The sequence below is a fragment of the Gobio gobio genome (genome assembly GCF_949357685.1).
Source record: "Gobio gobio genome assembly, chromosome: 12".
Classification (NCBI taxonomy): Eukaryota; Metazoa; Chordata; class Actinopteri; order Cypriniformes; family Gobionidae; genus Gobio; species Gobio gobio.
The window spans coordinates 44,079,251-44,094,666 of record NC_137105.1 but is presented as its reverse complement, the minus strand read 5'-3'; the positions used below and the strand labels follow the sequence as shown (position 1 = coordinate 44,094,666).

General features: G+C 36.6%; 2 protein-coding genes across 6 annotated transcripts in view; one reads left to right on the top strand and one right to left on the bottom strand.

The window, feature by feature from the left end:
* The window catches only part of daam1b (dishevelled associated activator of morphogenesis 1b), a 148,276-nt gene extending 145,193 nt beyond the window's left edge, over positions 1–3,083 (top strand). For all 4 annotated transcript variants that reach the window (XM_079831402.1, XM_079831400.1, XM_079831401.1 and 1 more), the window contains one exon: positions 1,763–3,083. In XM_079831402.1, the coding sequence (XP_079687528.1) occupies positions 1,763–1,975 (213 nt within the window). In that variant the 3' untranslated portion in view covers positions 1,976–3,083. The remainder of the gene's footprint in view (positions 1–1,762) is intronic.
* Positions 3,062–9,804, bottom strand: l3hypdh (trans-L-3-hydroxyproline dehydratase; the record flags this gene model as incomplete). Of its 2 annotated transcripts, none has more annotated exons than XM_079831403.1 (7): positions 9,714–9,804; positions 9,575–9,600; positions 8,145–8,633; positions 6,965–7,134; positions 6,491–6,613; positions 3,750–3,887; positions 3,062–3,588 (listed from the first exon to the last, which is right to left on the bottom strand). In XM_079831403.1, the coding sequence occupies exons 3-7, from the start codon at positions 8,623–8,625 to the stop codon at positions 3,463–3,465; spliced, it is 1,038 nt and encodes a 345-aa protein (XP_079687529.1). In that variant the 5' UTR covers positions 8,626–8,633; positions 9,575–9,600; positions 9,714–9,804. The 2 variants fall into 2 exon arrangements, with proteins under 2 accessions (XP_079687529.1, XP_079687530.1); XM_079831404.1 differs by having other exon boundaries at positions 3,463–3,588; positions 9,575–9,597.
* Between the last annotated feature and the right edge of the window lie 5,612 nt (positions 9,805–15,416).

Genomic DNA, 15,416 nt, shown 5'->3' with positions numbered 1-15,416 from the left:
GTTGTGCGTGATAATCCCAGTAGATCAGCAGTTTCTGAAATACTCAGACCAGCCCGTCTGGCACCAACAACCATGCAACGTTCAAAGTCACTTAAATCACCTTTCTTCCTCATTCTGTTGCTCAGTTTGAACTTCAGCAGTTCGTCTTCACCATGTCTACATGCTTAAATGCATTGAGTTGCTTCCATGTGCTTGGCTGATAGATATATATTTGTGTTAACAAGCAGTGGAACATGTACCTAATAAAGTGGCTGGTGAGTGAATTGCAACCAAAAGGTTGAAGGTCCAAATCAATGCAGTTTCAAAGGGCTTCGAAGGGCTTCAGAGACTCTGCGCGATCCCAGACGAGGAATAGGGTCTTATCTAGCAAAACCATCTGCCATTTTCTTAAAAAAATAAACATTTATATACTTTTTAATAGGGGTGGGTATCTTAAGGCACTTAACGATTCGATCCGATTCCGATTCTGGGAGTAACGTTCCGATTCCCAAAACGATTCTTAACATACATTTTTGTTAACTAATTATCCTGCTGTGCAAATACATGGACTTGACATTTTAACCAAAATTAGAGCTAATGTGTTTTGTTTTTAGTAAGAATATCTGTTTGACAGTATTGCCATAGTAAAAATTAGTATGAAGATTTCTTTCAATACTTTTATTTTATTAACAAAATTATATTCAAGATTAACAAACTCTGAATGAAACATGGTAAGCCATATATACAATTGCAAAGAACAATCATTAAGAATGAAAAATTGTCACACTTAGTTGTAAATTGAGAACTGTTTAGTTTCTTTAGAACATTTTAACAAAAAATCTCTTTAAAAGCAAAAAAAGTTTACTTTTGGTTAGAGCCACAAAAAAAATCTTTAAACAACTTTAGCGCTCGCTGAGAAGCCAAATTCAGTGTGTGCGCATAACATCCTGAGCAGGTCGTAGTTTCCCCATTTTATCTTAAACGAAGCCAATTCACCAGCATACGAACGTTCGCCTTTCAACGGGTTCTTCTGTTTGGCCGGTGACCGCGCACGCGCACACACACAGTGGTGAAGTGGCCGTTTGAATTGAACACAGAATCGATTCTGAATTTTTGAGAATCGATTCTGAATCGTTGGATAACGAATCGCGATGCATCGACCTTTTCTCCCACCCCTATTATTTTGCGATGTATGACTTTATCACGTCAGAAAGGTCACGTCCGTGACGTACGTGGAAGTACCTACCCAGTGTTAGAACGAACGTGCAAAGACTAAATCAAAAGGCCGGAACAAAAATAAAGGTAAAACAAAGATGTCGTACAATTTTAAAGTTGAGGACGTGACCTTTCCAACGTGATGTCATGCCTCGTGAAGAAGCAGAACACAGAAGTCATGCATTTGTGGTTAAATAGTTTTTTTTTTTTTTTAAATAAAATAGATAAGTTTCACTAGATTATAAGACCCTATTCCTCAGCTGGGATCGTACAGAGCCCTTTGAAACTGCATTGATTTGGACCTTCAACATGTTGGTTGCCATTGAAGTTCATTATGTGGAGAAAAATCCTGGAATGTTTTCCTCAAAAAATGTCATTTCTTTTCGAATGAAATAAAGACTTGAATGAGATGGGGGTGAGTATATTATCAGGAAAATTTCAATTTAAAGTGAACAAATCCTTTAAGTAACTGACAGCCACTTAACTCATCTCATCAGGTCCATATCTCATCTCTTCATTCTTCACCTATTTACTGCTAAATATGATGTCTCTTTTTGATGTCTTTCAGCTCAAGGAGCAGAGGGAGAAAGAAAGGAAGGCTCGAAAAGCCAAAGAGAACGGAGAGGACGACGGGGGCGAGTTTGACGATCTGGTGTCCGCTCTGCGTTCCGGAGAGGTTTTTGATAAAGACCTGTCGAAGATGAAGCGCAATCGCAAACGCATAAACAGCCAGACGTCAGACAGCGGCAGGGAGCGTCCAATTACCAAGCTTAACTTCTAAAATGGCAGTCAGGCTGACCGACCACTGAGACGCATTTCATTACAACCAAATGACCTCCTTGCAGTGGTGAATGCCTGGAGGACACTCATTAGCTCCTCTCCTCAGATTTAACACGATCTCGGGTAGAGGAGGAAACCATGTTTACCCAAAGACAGCGTGTTTATCATGTGTCATGTGACTGTAACGGGGAACCTGTCTAAATGCAGAGAAATAGACTCTAAGAACTTAAGAACATTGCTGCCAAATGAACCTAATTTAATGATTAATTTCATCAAGAGTGCTGGAGCACCAGGACTATTATCAGAGATTGAGATAAATATGAGTTTACTGATTGGTAGATGAATCAGAAGCTCACGTTCATTTGCCCACATAAACTTGCAGTCCTTGTCAACCCCATTTTTCATACTGTAACAAAACAAATCGCCAAAAGTGACACTGGCTCTTGGAACTCATCTGAACTACTCCATTTTTGCTTTTCTGACCGATTCAAAGTGGGAACGGATGGTTATTTAAGAGGTTTAATGACAAGTGTCTGTATATAGGTCACTGAAAAGCTGTAAAGTGACTGATGGTTTTGCCCTTTCTACTAAGGGTGTTTGTTTTGTTTTTGTTTTTTAAAAATGCATATAGTGTTTTTAAGGAATATTACCGACATTAATAACCAGGGCTGTGGGTTGCTTATTTCAGAAAGTTGACTGCATTGTGATGATATCCAGTACAGGCTGACTGGGAATAATTTTTTAAGGACTGTTTTTAGGGGCATCTGGTGCCCATGTTGTGTCTTAAACACTGTGGACGGTCGTTGTACAGACTCTATGCAGTTTCTGATGTCAAGTGTTGGAGGATGTGAAATGTAGTCATATTTAAAACGATCTGTTAGTAACTGGATCAAGGCAATACTCTTCTTCCCTTACGTTCTTCCTTCCTGTATGGAGTCTCCTGTTTTTTTTTATTTTTATTTAATCAGCAGCCTAGTTGTATGACAAAGTTTCCTTTTTTCATTGCAAGATACCTCCATTGGACTTTTATAATTTAAGGAAAACTCAGCCTTCCATTGTAAGATGAATCAAAAGAGAATAAATGGAAGAATCTGAAAAGTATTTACTGCTATATGCTGTCAATGCATGTCTCATTTGATTGGGTTAAAAAACAATAGGGTTTTCTGATAAACAAAAACAGAAACAATACTTTTTAGTGAAATACTGTCATCACACTGTTCATTCAGTTTTTGCTGGATCAAATGTAGTCAGACGATGCCTCCTGGTGGCCATTATTCACATTTCAAACATTGTACTGTCTCAGGGAAATTGTTCATTTATACAAATCGGTCTTAAAACTAGTCCTGTGACACGCAGCAGTCACAGCAGAACGTTTGGATGTTTTCATGGTTTCCTTTAAAAAGAATCTACATCAGAAGATTGATGTGCTCCCAGAAGGCGTACCTGCAATCAGGCAGAATTGATGTTGAAACCATTACGTCCTTTAAGTCAACGCAGAAGGAAGCCTCCACTGAGGGGGTCGTCGCTCTCCTGGGTGAAGCTGGCCACACCGCTGTAATGAGCATGTCCTCTGACCTCCACTACCACAGCCCTGAAGTCTCCACACATGGTCTCCTTTAACAACAGAACAGCTGCAAATGACTGATTTTGTTAAAGAATCAAGCATATAAAATACACTTCCAGGACCAGACTCTTAAATGACTGTGCTGTATTATAACACCTCTCTTATTTACAGCAATTAAAAAAAAGGAAAAAAAATGTTTTGCTACAGGTACCTCAACTGCTGTTCCTGTAAATACTGATCCCGTAGCTCCGCTCTGGAAGCTTCTGGTCTGGTTCAGTCCGATCAGGCCTTTATGGTACTGAAGAGCTATACGAGCAGTGACGCCAGACCCCGTAGGGCTTCTATCCACCTGACAACCCATATAACAGACATCTGTCACATAGACTGAAGAGCAAAAGCCCAGTTGATATCATTTTAGGATGAACCGTCTTGAAGTCCTGTGTATGGATTCATATAAGCAGTGTTGGGAAGGTTACTTCGGAAATGTAATAGGTTACAGATTACAAGTTACCCTATTTAAAATGTAATGATGAGTAGTGTAACTATTTAAATTACTTTATGAATGTAACGGAGTACATTTGATTACTTTTATATTTAAGAGAAAACATATATCATTATACCATAGTAAAAATCACAACTTTTTACGTTTTTCTTCTTACTGATATAAAAAAAATAGTAAAAATCTACATACTATTCTTTTTACCATTATGTGTGTGTGAAGGGAAAACATTATACCATATAAAGCTTAATATTGATGATTTCTCACTAACAAAAGCAAGAATAGTTAGTTTAGTTAAGAGTAGCAGGGTCGTTTTTAGGCATAGTCGAACTAGGCTGTCGTCTAGGGCGCCATCAGCTGAAGCGGCGCCAATGAACGCATATCGATGGTGTGTGTAAAGGGTGTCACGGCCACCCTGAAATATGATTGCCGCCCCCACTGGTTCCCCTAACACTATTGGGATAGAGTACTCTCAATCAGACGATTCCTATTTTGGATCAGAGTACTGTCAATTACTGTTGTTGCATGTAAAGTTTGCATTTGGAGTGCTCAACACCATTAGATCAAAGAGCCCGGTCAAAGCTTTGGCAAGGTTACGCTTTTTTAATCACACAATAAAGCTAAATTCAATGGCCGATTAAAAATACAGGTACAATAAAAAGTGCACAAAAAAGGGCCGTATTTGTGGCAGTCGAGAAATCACGCTGTGAAATGGGCAGATAGCGTAATATTGCTCGGTGTGTATTGTAGATATAGGCTAACCACACTCACTTTAGCATTTCATGATATTATATTTTGACTATGAAGCTTTCTTCTCTTACTTGCACCTCCAAAAGGTGAGCGTTTTTGCGCCAATGCATTGTTAAAGGATCAGTGTGTAATTGTCCCATATAAAACTTTAACGGCCAATTTAAAAATAGTATATAAAATGTGCTAATTCACAATATTTATTACATCCTTTATTAAACTGCTTTGTCGAATTGAATGCATCTTTAGGGATGGTGTTGAATGCTGAATCGATTCATTCAGTTCTAATAGTGTCGTACAGGGCATAGCATTGCATTATTTAAAGGGGAGGCGTCAATGAGAAACAAAGACCGCAATGAATCAATATTTATTCTTGTTACTTTCATGTGACTGGTCCAGCTTTTATACGTAGTTTCCAAATTGTATTTATATATTTGTTAATACGGATTACAGTTCCAAAATGGTATGTGTGTATGTATTTGTTAATAAGAATTAAAATTAAAACCAGTAATACCATGTTGCTTTTTAAGATTTGGCAGGGGGGTGCCAATAAGGATTTCGCCTAGGGCGTCAAAATGGCTAGAAACGGCCCTGAAGAGTAGTTCACTTTAAAATGAAAATTACCCCATGCTTTACTCACCCTTAAGCCATCCTATGCATGATGACTTTCTTACGCAGAAAGTGTAACGCCTCTCGCACTTCAAAGCGCTTACGGTATGTTCTAGAATCTAGTGATATGTCGCGCCAGTTACACTTTTTGGTAAGTTGAATAGAGAAGGTGGAGCTGTGTGGAGTATGTTTATGAGGGATGGATGTGCTTTTTTTGAGCTTCAAACTCAATGGACCCCGTCACTGCTATTATAAAGCTTGGAAGAGCCAGGATATTTATTAATATTACTCTGATTGTATTCATCTGAAAGAAGAATGTCATATACACCTAGGATGGCTTGAGGGTGAGTAATTCATAGGCTAATTTTCATTTTAAAGTTAACTTTATTTCGCAAGTCAAACCGGGGACAAACTAATAGAGAGATGTGTCCACTAGGTGGCGCTTAAAGGAACACGGCGACTTTTTGGGACTTTATCTTATTCACCGCATCCCCCAGAGTTAGATAAGTCCATAGTTACGCAGGAATGAGAGTACAGTTCCTAGTCATATCGGTCTAGAAAATCACAACTTTTCATTTTCCACCGGTCTTAGTACACGATGTAACTATACACGTCATCACAACATGTAAATATGAAAATGTTGGCGTTATTTTGTCAATTATCGACCAGTAGGCTAGCTGGAGCCGTTTACCCAAAAGTCGGCGTGTTCCTTTAAGGCTAACATTCATCATAAAATGCTTCCTCAGGTTCGACATTAAAACTTTTTGATTAATTCCTGGATTCAATTATTTTTACATTTCCAGCACTGGAACACATTTTTATCACTTGCCATGGTGGCAATCAAAAACAGGCAAAGTAACAAATTAATATTATTCAACATATCTTAGCTTTTTACAGAACATATTCAGATGAAACCCCTTTTGTAATCGTAAAAATTGTCATAAGTAACTGCAATTTAATTACACATTTTTTCTCAGTAACTGTAACGGATTACAGTTACATTTATTTTGTAATTAAATTACGTAACTCTGTTACATGTAACTAGTTACTCCCCAACACTGCATTTAAACATGTCAGCTGGTCACAACTGGTTTTACCTGCGCGTCAGCAAACACACACACATTGGTCGTGGGCTCTTCAGAATAATCATCTTTGCCGTCAGTAAGGATTGTGCCATAGAGGAAGGCCAGATCCTCACTGACTGGATGGTGCAGCTTTACCTAGGGTCATTATGATAATTAGTCCAATAAATTATGAAAATTATAGATTAATAAAACACAATGTGGAATAAAGTAGGCTTGCGTTTCTTTCCCGTGCCAAAAAACAAACAAATAAAGTCTAATAAATCAATCAAGAATAATCATCAAACAATCGAATAATGCAAAACAGAAATTCAGAAATAATTAATATCAAATGTTTTTATCCAGCATCAGCTCATCCGATTCATAGATTAATCTTTCTTGATCCCATTGGGACTCGTTAAATATGATTCCTGAAAAACTCTTTATTGACCCCTTTTAGTTTTTATTTTTAGTCTTAGTTAAGAATAACAACAACACTGGACCAGTTACCTGGGATTTGACAGCGTCACTCACAGCAGTGGCTGCATCCACCAGATCTCTAGTTTTGGACTTGTTGACATCCAATCCAAACCTCTCAGCACTCACAAAAGCATAAAGAGCTCCACCATAACTGATGTCCACAGTGATGGACCCATGTCCTGGTACAGAGACACTCACATCTAGAAAAACAAGGATGGCAAAGAATTAAACCGCTCTTTCAGACAATTTAAAAATATTATATTATATTATATTATATTGTATTATATTATATTATATTATATTATATTATATTATATTATTATATTATATTATATTATATTATATTATATTATATTAATTATATTATATTATATTATATTATTATAAAAACAAGGATGGCAAAGAATTAAAACGTTCTCTCAGATAATAAAAAAATTACATTATATTAATATGAATACAAGGATGGCAAAGAATTACACCATTCTTTCAGAAAATTTAAAAATTATATTATATTATTACATTATATTATATTGTATTGTATTATATTATATTACTATAAAAACTAGGATGGCAAAGAATTAAACCATTCTTTCAGATAATATTTTTTTTATTATATTATTTTATATTATATTATAAAAACAAGGATGGCACAGAAGAATTAAACCTTTTTTCAGACAATTTAAAAATTCTATTCTATTCTATTAATATAAATACAAGGATGGCAAAGAACTAAACCGTTCTCTCAGATAATTAAAAAGTTATATTATATTATATTAATATAAATACAATGATGGCAAAGAACTAAACGGTTCTCTCAGATAATTAAAAAGTTATATTATATTATATTAATATAAATACAAGGATGGCAAAGAACTAAACCGTTCTCTCAGATAATTAAAAAGTTATATTATATTATATTACTATAAATACAAGGATGGCAAAGAATTAATCCGTTCTCTCAGATCAGATAATTAAAAAGTTATATTATAATATTTAAAAAAAAAAAAGGGATGGCAAAGAATTCAACCATTCTATCAGACAAATTAAATATTATATTATAACAAATAAGAATGGCAAATAATTGAATTGACTAATAAAATATAATATAATATAATAATACATTGTTCTGAAAGGATTACAGCCGAACTTGCAATTCAAACTTGCAATTTCTTTTATGTTGGTATTGTCATGCTCTGATCACAGTTATCACCTGTAGCGAAAGCAAAGGCTGGCACACTGAGGAATCTGACAGCTCCGGTTTTCCCATTGGAATATTGTGTAAAGGCCTTCACTAAGCCGCATGGGCAGTGTATGTTTATCTGCGTCTCTGGTGAAGTGGGCACTTTAATCAAACCATAATCCACTGCAAAGCGCCCGAGCGCAATGACAGCGTGGCCGCACATGGTGCTATACCCTTCATTGTGCATGAACAGGACGCCGAGATCAGCCTCTGCTAACTCGCTTCTGACCAGAAGGGCTCCGTACATATCATAGTGACCACGGGGCTCAAACATTAAGACCTTGCGAAGATGATCGAGATGCTCTCTCGCATAACGTCGTTTGGCAAGGACGGTGTCCCCCTTCACCTCTGGATACCCGCTCAGTATAATGCGCAGCGGCTCTCCACCTGTGTGCATGTCCACTACTGATAAAACAGACCCGGAGTGAGGGGGCAGCTTTGGGAACTCCATAAATCACTCTGTAGTAAAAAGAAATGAATGAATAGATTAATATTAAAAAACACAAAATAAAAGACTAAAACAGAAGCAGAGCTAAAGGCTTCCCAAGGTTACAGCCATTGTTTCTGAGACATCTTTTTATGGTACTTTGATTTAACATGCAATGATTTTTAAAATGTTACAGATTTATGCTAAAGAGAATTGTCACATTGGGTTTTTTTGTGTGCCACCTAAATAAACAATCATTAGTCTGGACAGAAGTCATAAAAAAAGAATAAACTTTTGAAATGAAGATTTAAAATGACAATTTCTTAAACCTGCAAAATAGTTTTTAGCTTAAAAAATACATTTATTAAAAAGGATTTTATGATGTTCATTGTAATGGACTCCTCCTACAACTGTTGTCCAATCTTCACTAAAACATAGTCATACCATTCAATAATGGTATAATATATATATATATATATATATATATATATATATATATATATATATATATATATATATATATATATATATATATATATATATATATATATGTTACATACACATACATATATAAATATAAAAGTGGACATATGGAAATTTTGTATTTGGCAAACTGTAATAACAAAAGTAGGCAATGCAATGCTTTGACACTCAACCTAAAGTATGTCTTTATATCAAAAGCTTTAGGTGGAATATGACACGATTAATATCCCTGATATCTAAGAAGGTATAATTTTATCTTTAGCTGTAAATGGTTAATCATGCATCAATAAATAAATTAAAAATATAAAATCAACATACTGTTTGATCTTCATACATTTTGGGACCATAAAAAACTTAGACATTTGGTCCCATTGTGCCCTAATCCTAAAGGCTAACACAGAAATACACTGTAACACACGTGTCAGAATTGTGTCCAGTGCTAGTTTTACTGAAATAATTTGAGGGATGAATTAAGTAAAAAACATCTTACCGTGACTGCTTTACTCTGTTAGGCTACTTATGAGAGAGACAGCAAGTTTAGTAAACACGTCAACGAAAATATTGTCGTTATTATGTAGTTTTAAGTTATTACGACTGTTTATTTAAAAAACTTAAAATGTGAAAGTTACTTTTAAATGGAGCAATTATTTTACAAATCTGTTCTTTTTACGACTTATTTTGGATCTTGCTTTTCCAAATTCCACGTGAACATTGTGCAGTGGCTCTTTACTGCCTCCCTGAGGCCTGGATGAGAATGACACGCCACTTGCCTTCAAGATAACAATCTTTTTGCAAGATAACAATACAAGACAAAGAACAATGAGGGTTAGGCCTACATTTGATCACGAAACTTATTATACTATATGTATTACACCATAAAAGAGTCTTACATGCAATAGAATTTTTAGAATTTACATATAAAAAAGGACGGAAATTACAGAGTTTTCTTAGAAAATTTACACTTAAACGTTGTCAAGAAATTGTAAAAAAGTATTACGAATTTAAAATGAGATTGGTCTAATTTCAGAGTCACCAAAAACACATTGATTTATTGTTTATAGTTATGAAGCTTAGATTCCTAGGGTTATAATAGGCTATTATATAATTATGAAGTTTAAAGATAACTACTTTTTATCTAAAGTCAACCCAAAATACTTTGCAATAAGCACAATCCCATTTTGTCCTCAAAGTTGATGTGTTAGAAGCAGGAGAAATGGCAAGCGTAAGGATTTGAGTGAGTTTGACAAGGGCCAAATTGTGATGGTTAGACGACTGGGTCAGAGCATCTCCAAAACTGCAGCTCTTGTGGGGTGTTCCCGGTCTGCAGTGGTCAGTGTCTATCAAAAGTGCTCCAAGGAAGGAACAGTGATGAACCGGCGACAGGGTCATGGGCGGCCAAGGCTCATTGATGCACGTGGAAAGCGAAGGCTGGCCCGTGTGGTCCGATCAAACAGACGAGCTAATGTAGCTCAAATTGCTGAAGAAGTTAATGCTGGTTCTGATAGAAAGGTGTCAGAATACACAGTGCATCACAGTTTGTTGCGTATGGGGCTGCATAGCCGCAGACCAGTCAGGGAGCCCATGCTGACCCCTGTCCACCACCAAAAACGCCAACAGTGGGCACGTGAGCATCAGAACTGGACCACGGAGCAATGGAAGAAGGTGGCCTGGTCTGATGAATCAGGTTTTCTTTTACATCCCATGGATGGCCGGGTGTGTGTGCATCGGTTACTTGGGGAACACATGGCACCAGGATGCACTTTTGGGAAGAAGGCAAGCTGGCAGAGGCACTGTGATGCTTTGGGCAATGTTCTGCTGGGAAACCTTGGGTCCTGCCATCCATGTGGATGATACTTTGACACGTAACACCTTCCTAAGCATTGTTGCAGATCGTGTGCACCCTTTCATGGAAACGGTATTCCCTTGTGGCTGTGTCCTCTTTCAGCAGGATAATGCACCTGCCACAAAGCAAAAATTGTTCAGGCATATTTTGAGGAGCACAATGAGTTTGAGGTGTTGACTTGGCCTCCAAATTCCCCAGATCTCAATCCAATCGAGCATCTGTGGGATCTGCTGAACAAACAAGTCCGATCCATTGAGGCCCCACCTCGCAACTAATATGACTTAAAGGATCTGCTGCTAACATCTTGGTGCCAGATACCACAGCACAGCTTCAGGGGTCTTGTGGAGTCCATACATCGACAGGTCAGGGCTGTTTTGGCAGCAAAAGGGGGACCAACACAATATTATGAATACTAGGAATCTATATGGTTGGGGTCAGTATAACAGTTTAGCAGTTGCCAAACCTATGAATTAACAAATGAACAAAAATAAATAACTAAATAACTAAATAATAATGATCTGTTTTTCTCTATCAGTACTGACTCCATCTGCTGGTCATAAATGCATCAGGTCTCTGTTTTGCATCCCTATAGACAACAGGGGGCTCCACAGAAACATGCATAGTCAGATTGCAGTCGACGCCATGGTTCATTCATTAATTCATTCATACCTAAGGCTACAGTGGAGACAAACATCAACAGGTAAGAGGCCTATGTAGCCAATTTAACAAGTTATTAATAAAGACTGTTGTCAGTTCTCAGGTGACCAAATAATAAAAGCAATCCTAGTGGTACTTCAAAATAGATCACATCATTCTATTTCGCTACTAAATGGTTATTTTGGTTCCTTTTTATGAACCATTTCGCAAAAACTTAAACTTTGAGAGTTAAAACGAGACGTGAAATGTTGACATTACAAACAACACACATAGGCCTATACAAATACAATTAGCTAACATTTAAAGAACACAAAAAAACAGAAAACGTAATGCCATGCCACAGTGATGATTCAAACGATTCGTCTTTTTGAACCCGTTCATTGAAAAGAACCGTTCGGACGAACCGATTCCTTAAAATGATTTGAAGTCAGCATGGCTCAGAAGTCAGAAAGGTGTGTGTTCAACTTCAAGTTCAAGAGGATTGAAGGCGGAGTTAAAACACTTCAAACAAACCATTGCCGCGACGCCGCGCTCAGCGTTTGTTTTCATTTCGACTTCCAATTCTTCCAAATGTGCTGTTTGAGAAATAATTGAGAGGAATCGCCAGGAACAGACGGCAAGCAGCGTTCATTCACTGTAAGTTTGCAAAACATTCTATGTTAAATGAACGGTCATGGATTGTGCCAGGCTACCTTTACTGCCAGGTAGGCTACTAAAGGCACTAAAATTAACCACACCATCAGTTAATTGAGGTTTTCACATCTCATGATTTGTAGAGTTATTATTTAATTTTATGCAAAACAGTTTTGACTATGCAGACGTGTAGTACGAGAGGCGACTTGTACTTTCAATAATGTAATAAACTGTATTATACAATTATAGAGCATACAGGTTGCCATTAGTTTCACATTAATAAACTAATGGTGCTTTCCAGTTTTTAACTTTCAGTGTCTTTATGCTCATGTTCTTTTCACATTGATTGGATAACAATAACTATTTGTTGTGACAACAGCAGGAAAGTTTTTATGTCCACAAAAAAAGTGACAGATAATGGAAGTTTAGAAAGTTATTTCCCTAATTTCCTCTGTGCAAGTGATCAGTTCAGGTGTAAAGATCATACGTAGATGTACAGATTACACCAGGAGTGGTCACCCACCCCATGTCCTATCCTGTGTCTTCTTATTTTTGCTGAGGCATAAGTTAAACAGCACTGTCCTTGTGTCTAAGTAATAGGATTCTTTCTAACTGTGATTATCAGTGCCATCCCCACCCATTCTTGTATCACACCGCACCAAACAGGTTCTTTTCAGCTTTGTCTGGTCTTGCTGTTCCACTAATTAGCTGGATGTTTTGGGGCGCTGTCATTGTTATGTCATAGATCTATTTAGAGTAGGATTTCTGCTTTTGCATTATGACCAAGAAATGTGTGTGTTTTGTTGTGTAAAACTGAAGCCACCTTTGAAAAAGTGTCACATTGGAAACCGTGTCCTTGCAATAATAATAACACCACCACAGGCAGTGTCATCTGATACAGTTTCACTCAAAGTCGAACCGTTAGAATGAGGACGTGAATGTCATCTTATGACAGTGCGCATTATGAGTTGCATTTATGAGACCCTTATATAGCTGTGCGGTTTTCAATTCACATTTATTTGTTTTCACAATGCATATCGTTTCAAAGCATCTTTACAGAAAATGTAATGTATCTAAATTAGAATTTAGGTGAATAGGTGACCGTCATTTGTTTGCCTTTTAGTTGGTGAATCTCATACAGCCTGTCAAGAACATTTCCGGGTCATATTTTACCCAAAAATCAAAAGTAAAACAATTTTCCATAAAGAGAATGAAGGCTGTTTAAGAACCATTACGATTTATTGTTGTATTTTACTTTATATTCAGAAATATTATATTGAAAAAGAATATAATATTAGAATATAAAGTATTCTAATAAATATAATAAAAGACTAAAGGCAGTCTTATACTGTTTGTTTTTTGCTGGACTGCCTTTAATAATTGTGTGTGTTTGTGTGTGTGTAAACAGATATATATATTAAAATAATAATTAAGTTATTATAATTAATTATAATTAAGGTAATTAAATGTAAAGAGTAAAGACATAACAAAAGCCCGTACATCATTGGCAAAAGGACCAAAGTGGGTGCTCGACAAAGAAAATTATTAGAACAGGAAGGGGAAAAAAAAGAAAGAAAAGAAAAGAAAAGAAAAGAAAAGAAAAGAAAAAAGTCAGCTCACTCCAGTGATTAAATGTAACAAATTATGTACAAATGTATGATCTTTTATTGGGAAATTAAATTTTTTTATCAAAACATTTGATCATTTTAATTGCCTTAATCTTTTAAACAACTGAGAAGATAGTTGTCAAACTACATTTTGTAAAAATCACCTGTCAACTTTCCAAATCTACATCAGCATATGAGTACAGGCCAGGGACTCATCTCAATCTCAAGATCACTGATTTAAAGGCACAATATGTAAGATTTGTGGATTAAAATTTCCAAAAACCACTAGAACAATGTTATATATTTTTTTGACTTTTGTACTTGCATTATCCCAGATGTTTCCAAGTGTTTAAATCCAGAGAAATAAGCACTTTTAACCAGGAGATGGACTGTGTCCGTGCGTTGCCTATCAGTTACATCATACCTATACCTTACCCACGATTTCCGGTTTTATTTTGTAGAAACCATGGAAACAAGGGGAACAACTGTTTGGATACATTTATAGACCGAAAACTAATTATGTACAGTAATGTACACAGTAATACAGCATTTTCTCCTTCATACAATATGTTTTAAAATTAATTGCATGCTTTAGCAACAGAAGCCATGCAGCATTTATTAATATGATATTGTAATATGGATCTAGCTTACTGCAGTGTGCAACAAGTGTCTCATAGCAGCCGCCGAACACAGTAACGTTATAACATCATTTTCAACAAACTCAAATGTATCTAATATGATAAAAAAAAAAAAACGACACCAAGCGGCAACCTCCTCCAGTTTCTCTTGAAGCCAATACGGAAGTGACTTAAACTGCAATTCATCGACTGGCCGCTAGGGACAGGCTCCAGAAGGGAGCAGAATCTCATTGAGCCCCATGTTAAAATGCCCAACTTTACAGCAGAAAAAAACACGTTTACAACCTGGAACAAATTGTGGTTTTGGTCTATACGGCTAATTTTGCCCTTCATGACAACTGTTATGGTGCGTTCACACCGGACGCAATTCGCGCGAGTGATTTACATGTTAAGTCAATGCAGAGACGCGAAATGGCATTCTGCGGCGCGATTCGCGCGAATGAGGCGGCGCGAAGGACGCGAATTGAGCGTTTTGAACGCGCGATTCGCGCAAGTTGAAAAATCTGAACTTTGGCAGATATTCCGTGCCGCGTTAACCAATCAGGAGCTTGCTCTAGTTGTGACAACAATGAGGAGAAAATCTGTATATTAATATCTGGTTCAGACAATAGGATTATCACTGTGATAACATTAAATGACATGAAACACAATACAGTCTTTTTTTGTTAAATGCAAGTTTATGTATGATCAATAATACAAGAGTATAAGTAAAAGGTATAATAAGCTATACATGAAATAAAGCAAACAATTCAGTCAAACATTGAAAGTCAGTGCTAGTAGGCTAACTGCAACGTACAGTTATAGCCTAAAAATATAAAGTAATGAAACTTCTCTTTGCCCTCAGCCTAAACGATTTGCCAGGGAACAAATTATAGATCCATGAGACCAAAGATCGGCCGTTACAAGACAAATTGTAGCTCGAGACACACCACAGAGACATCAGAGCCAGCAGCA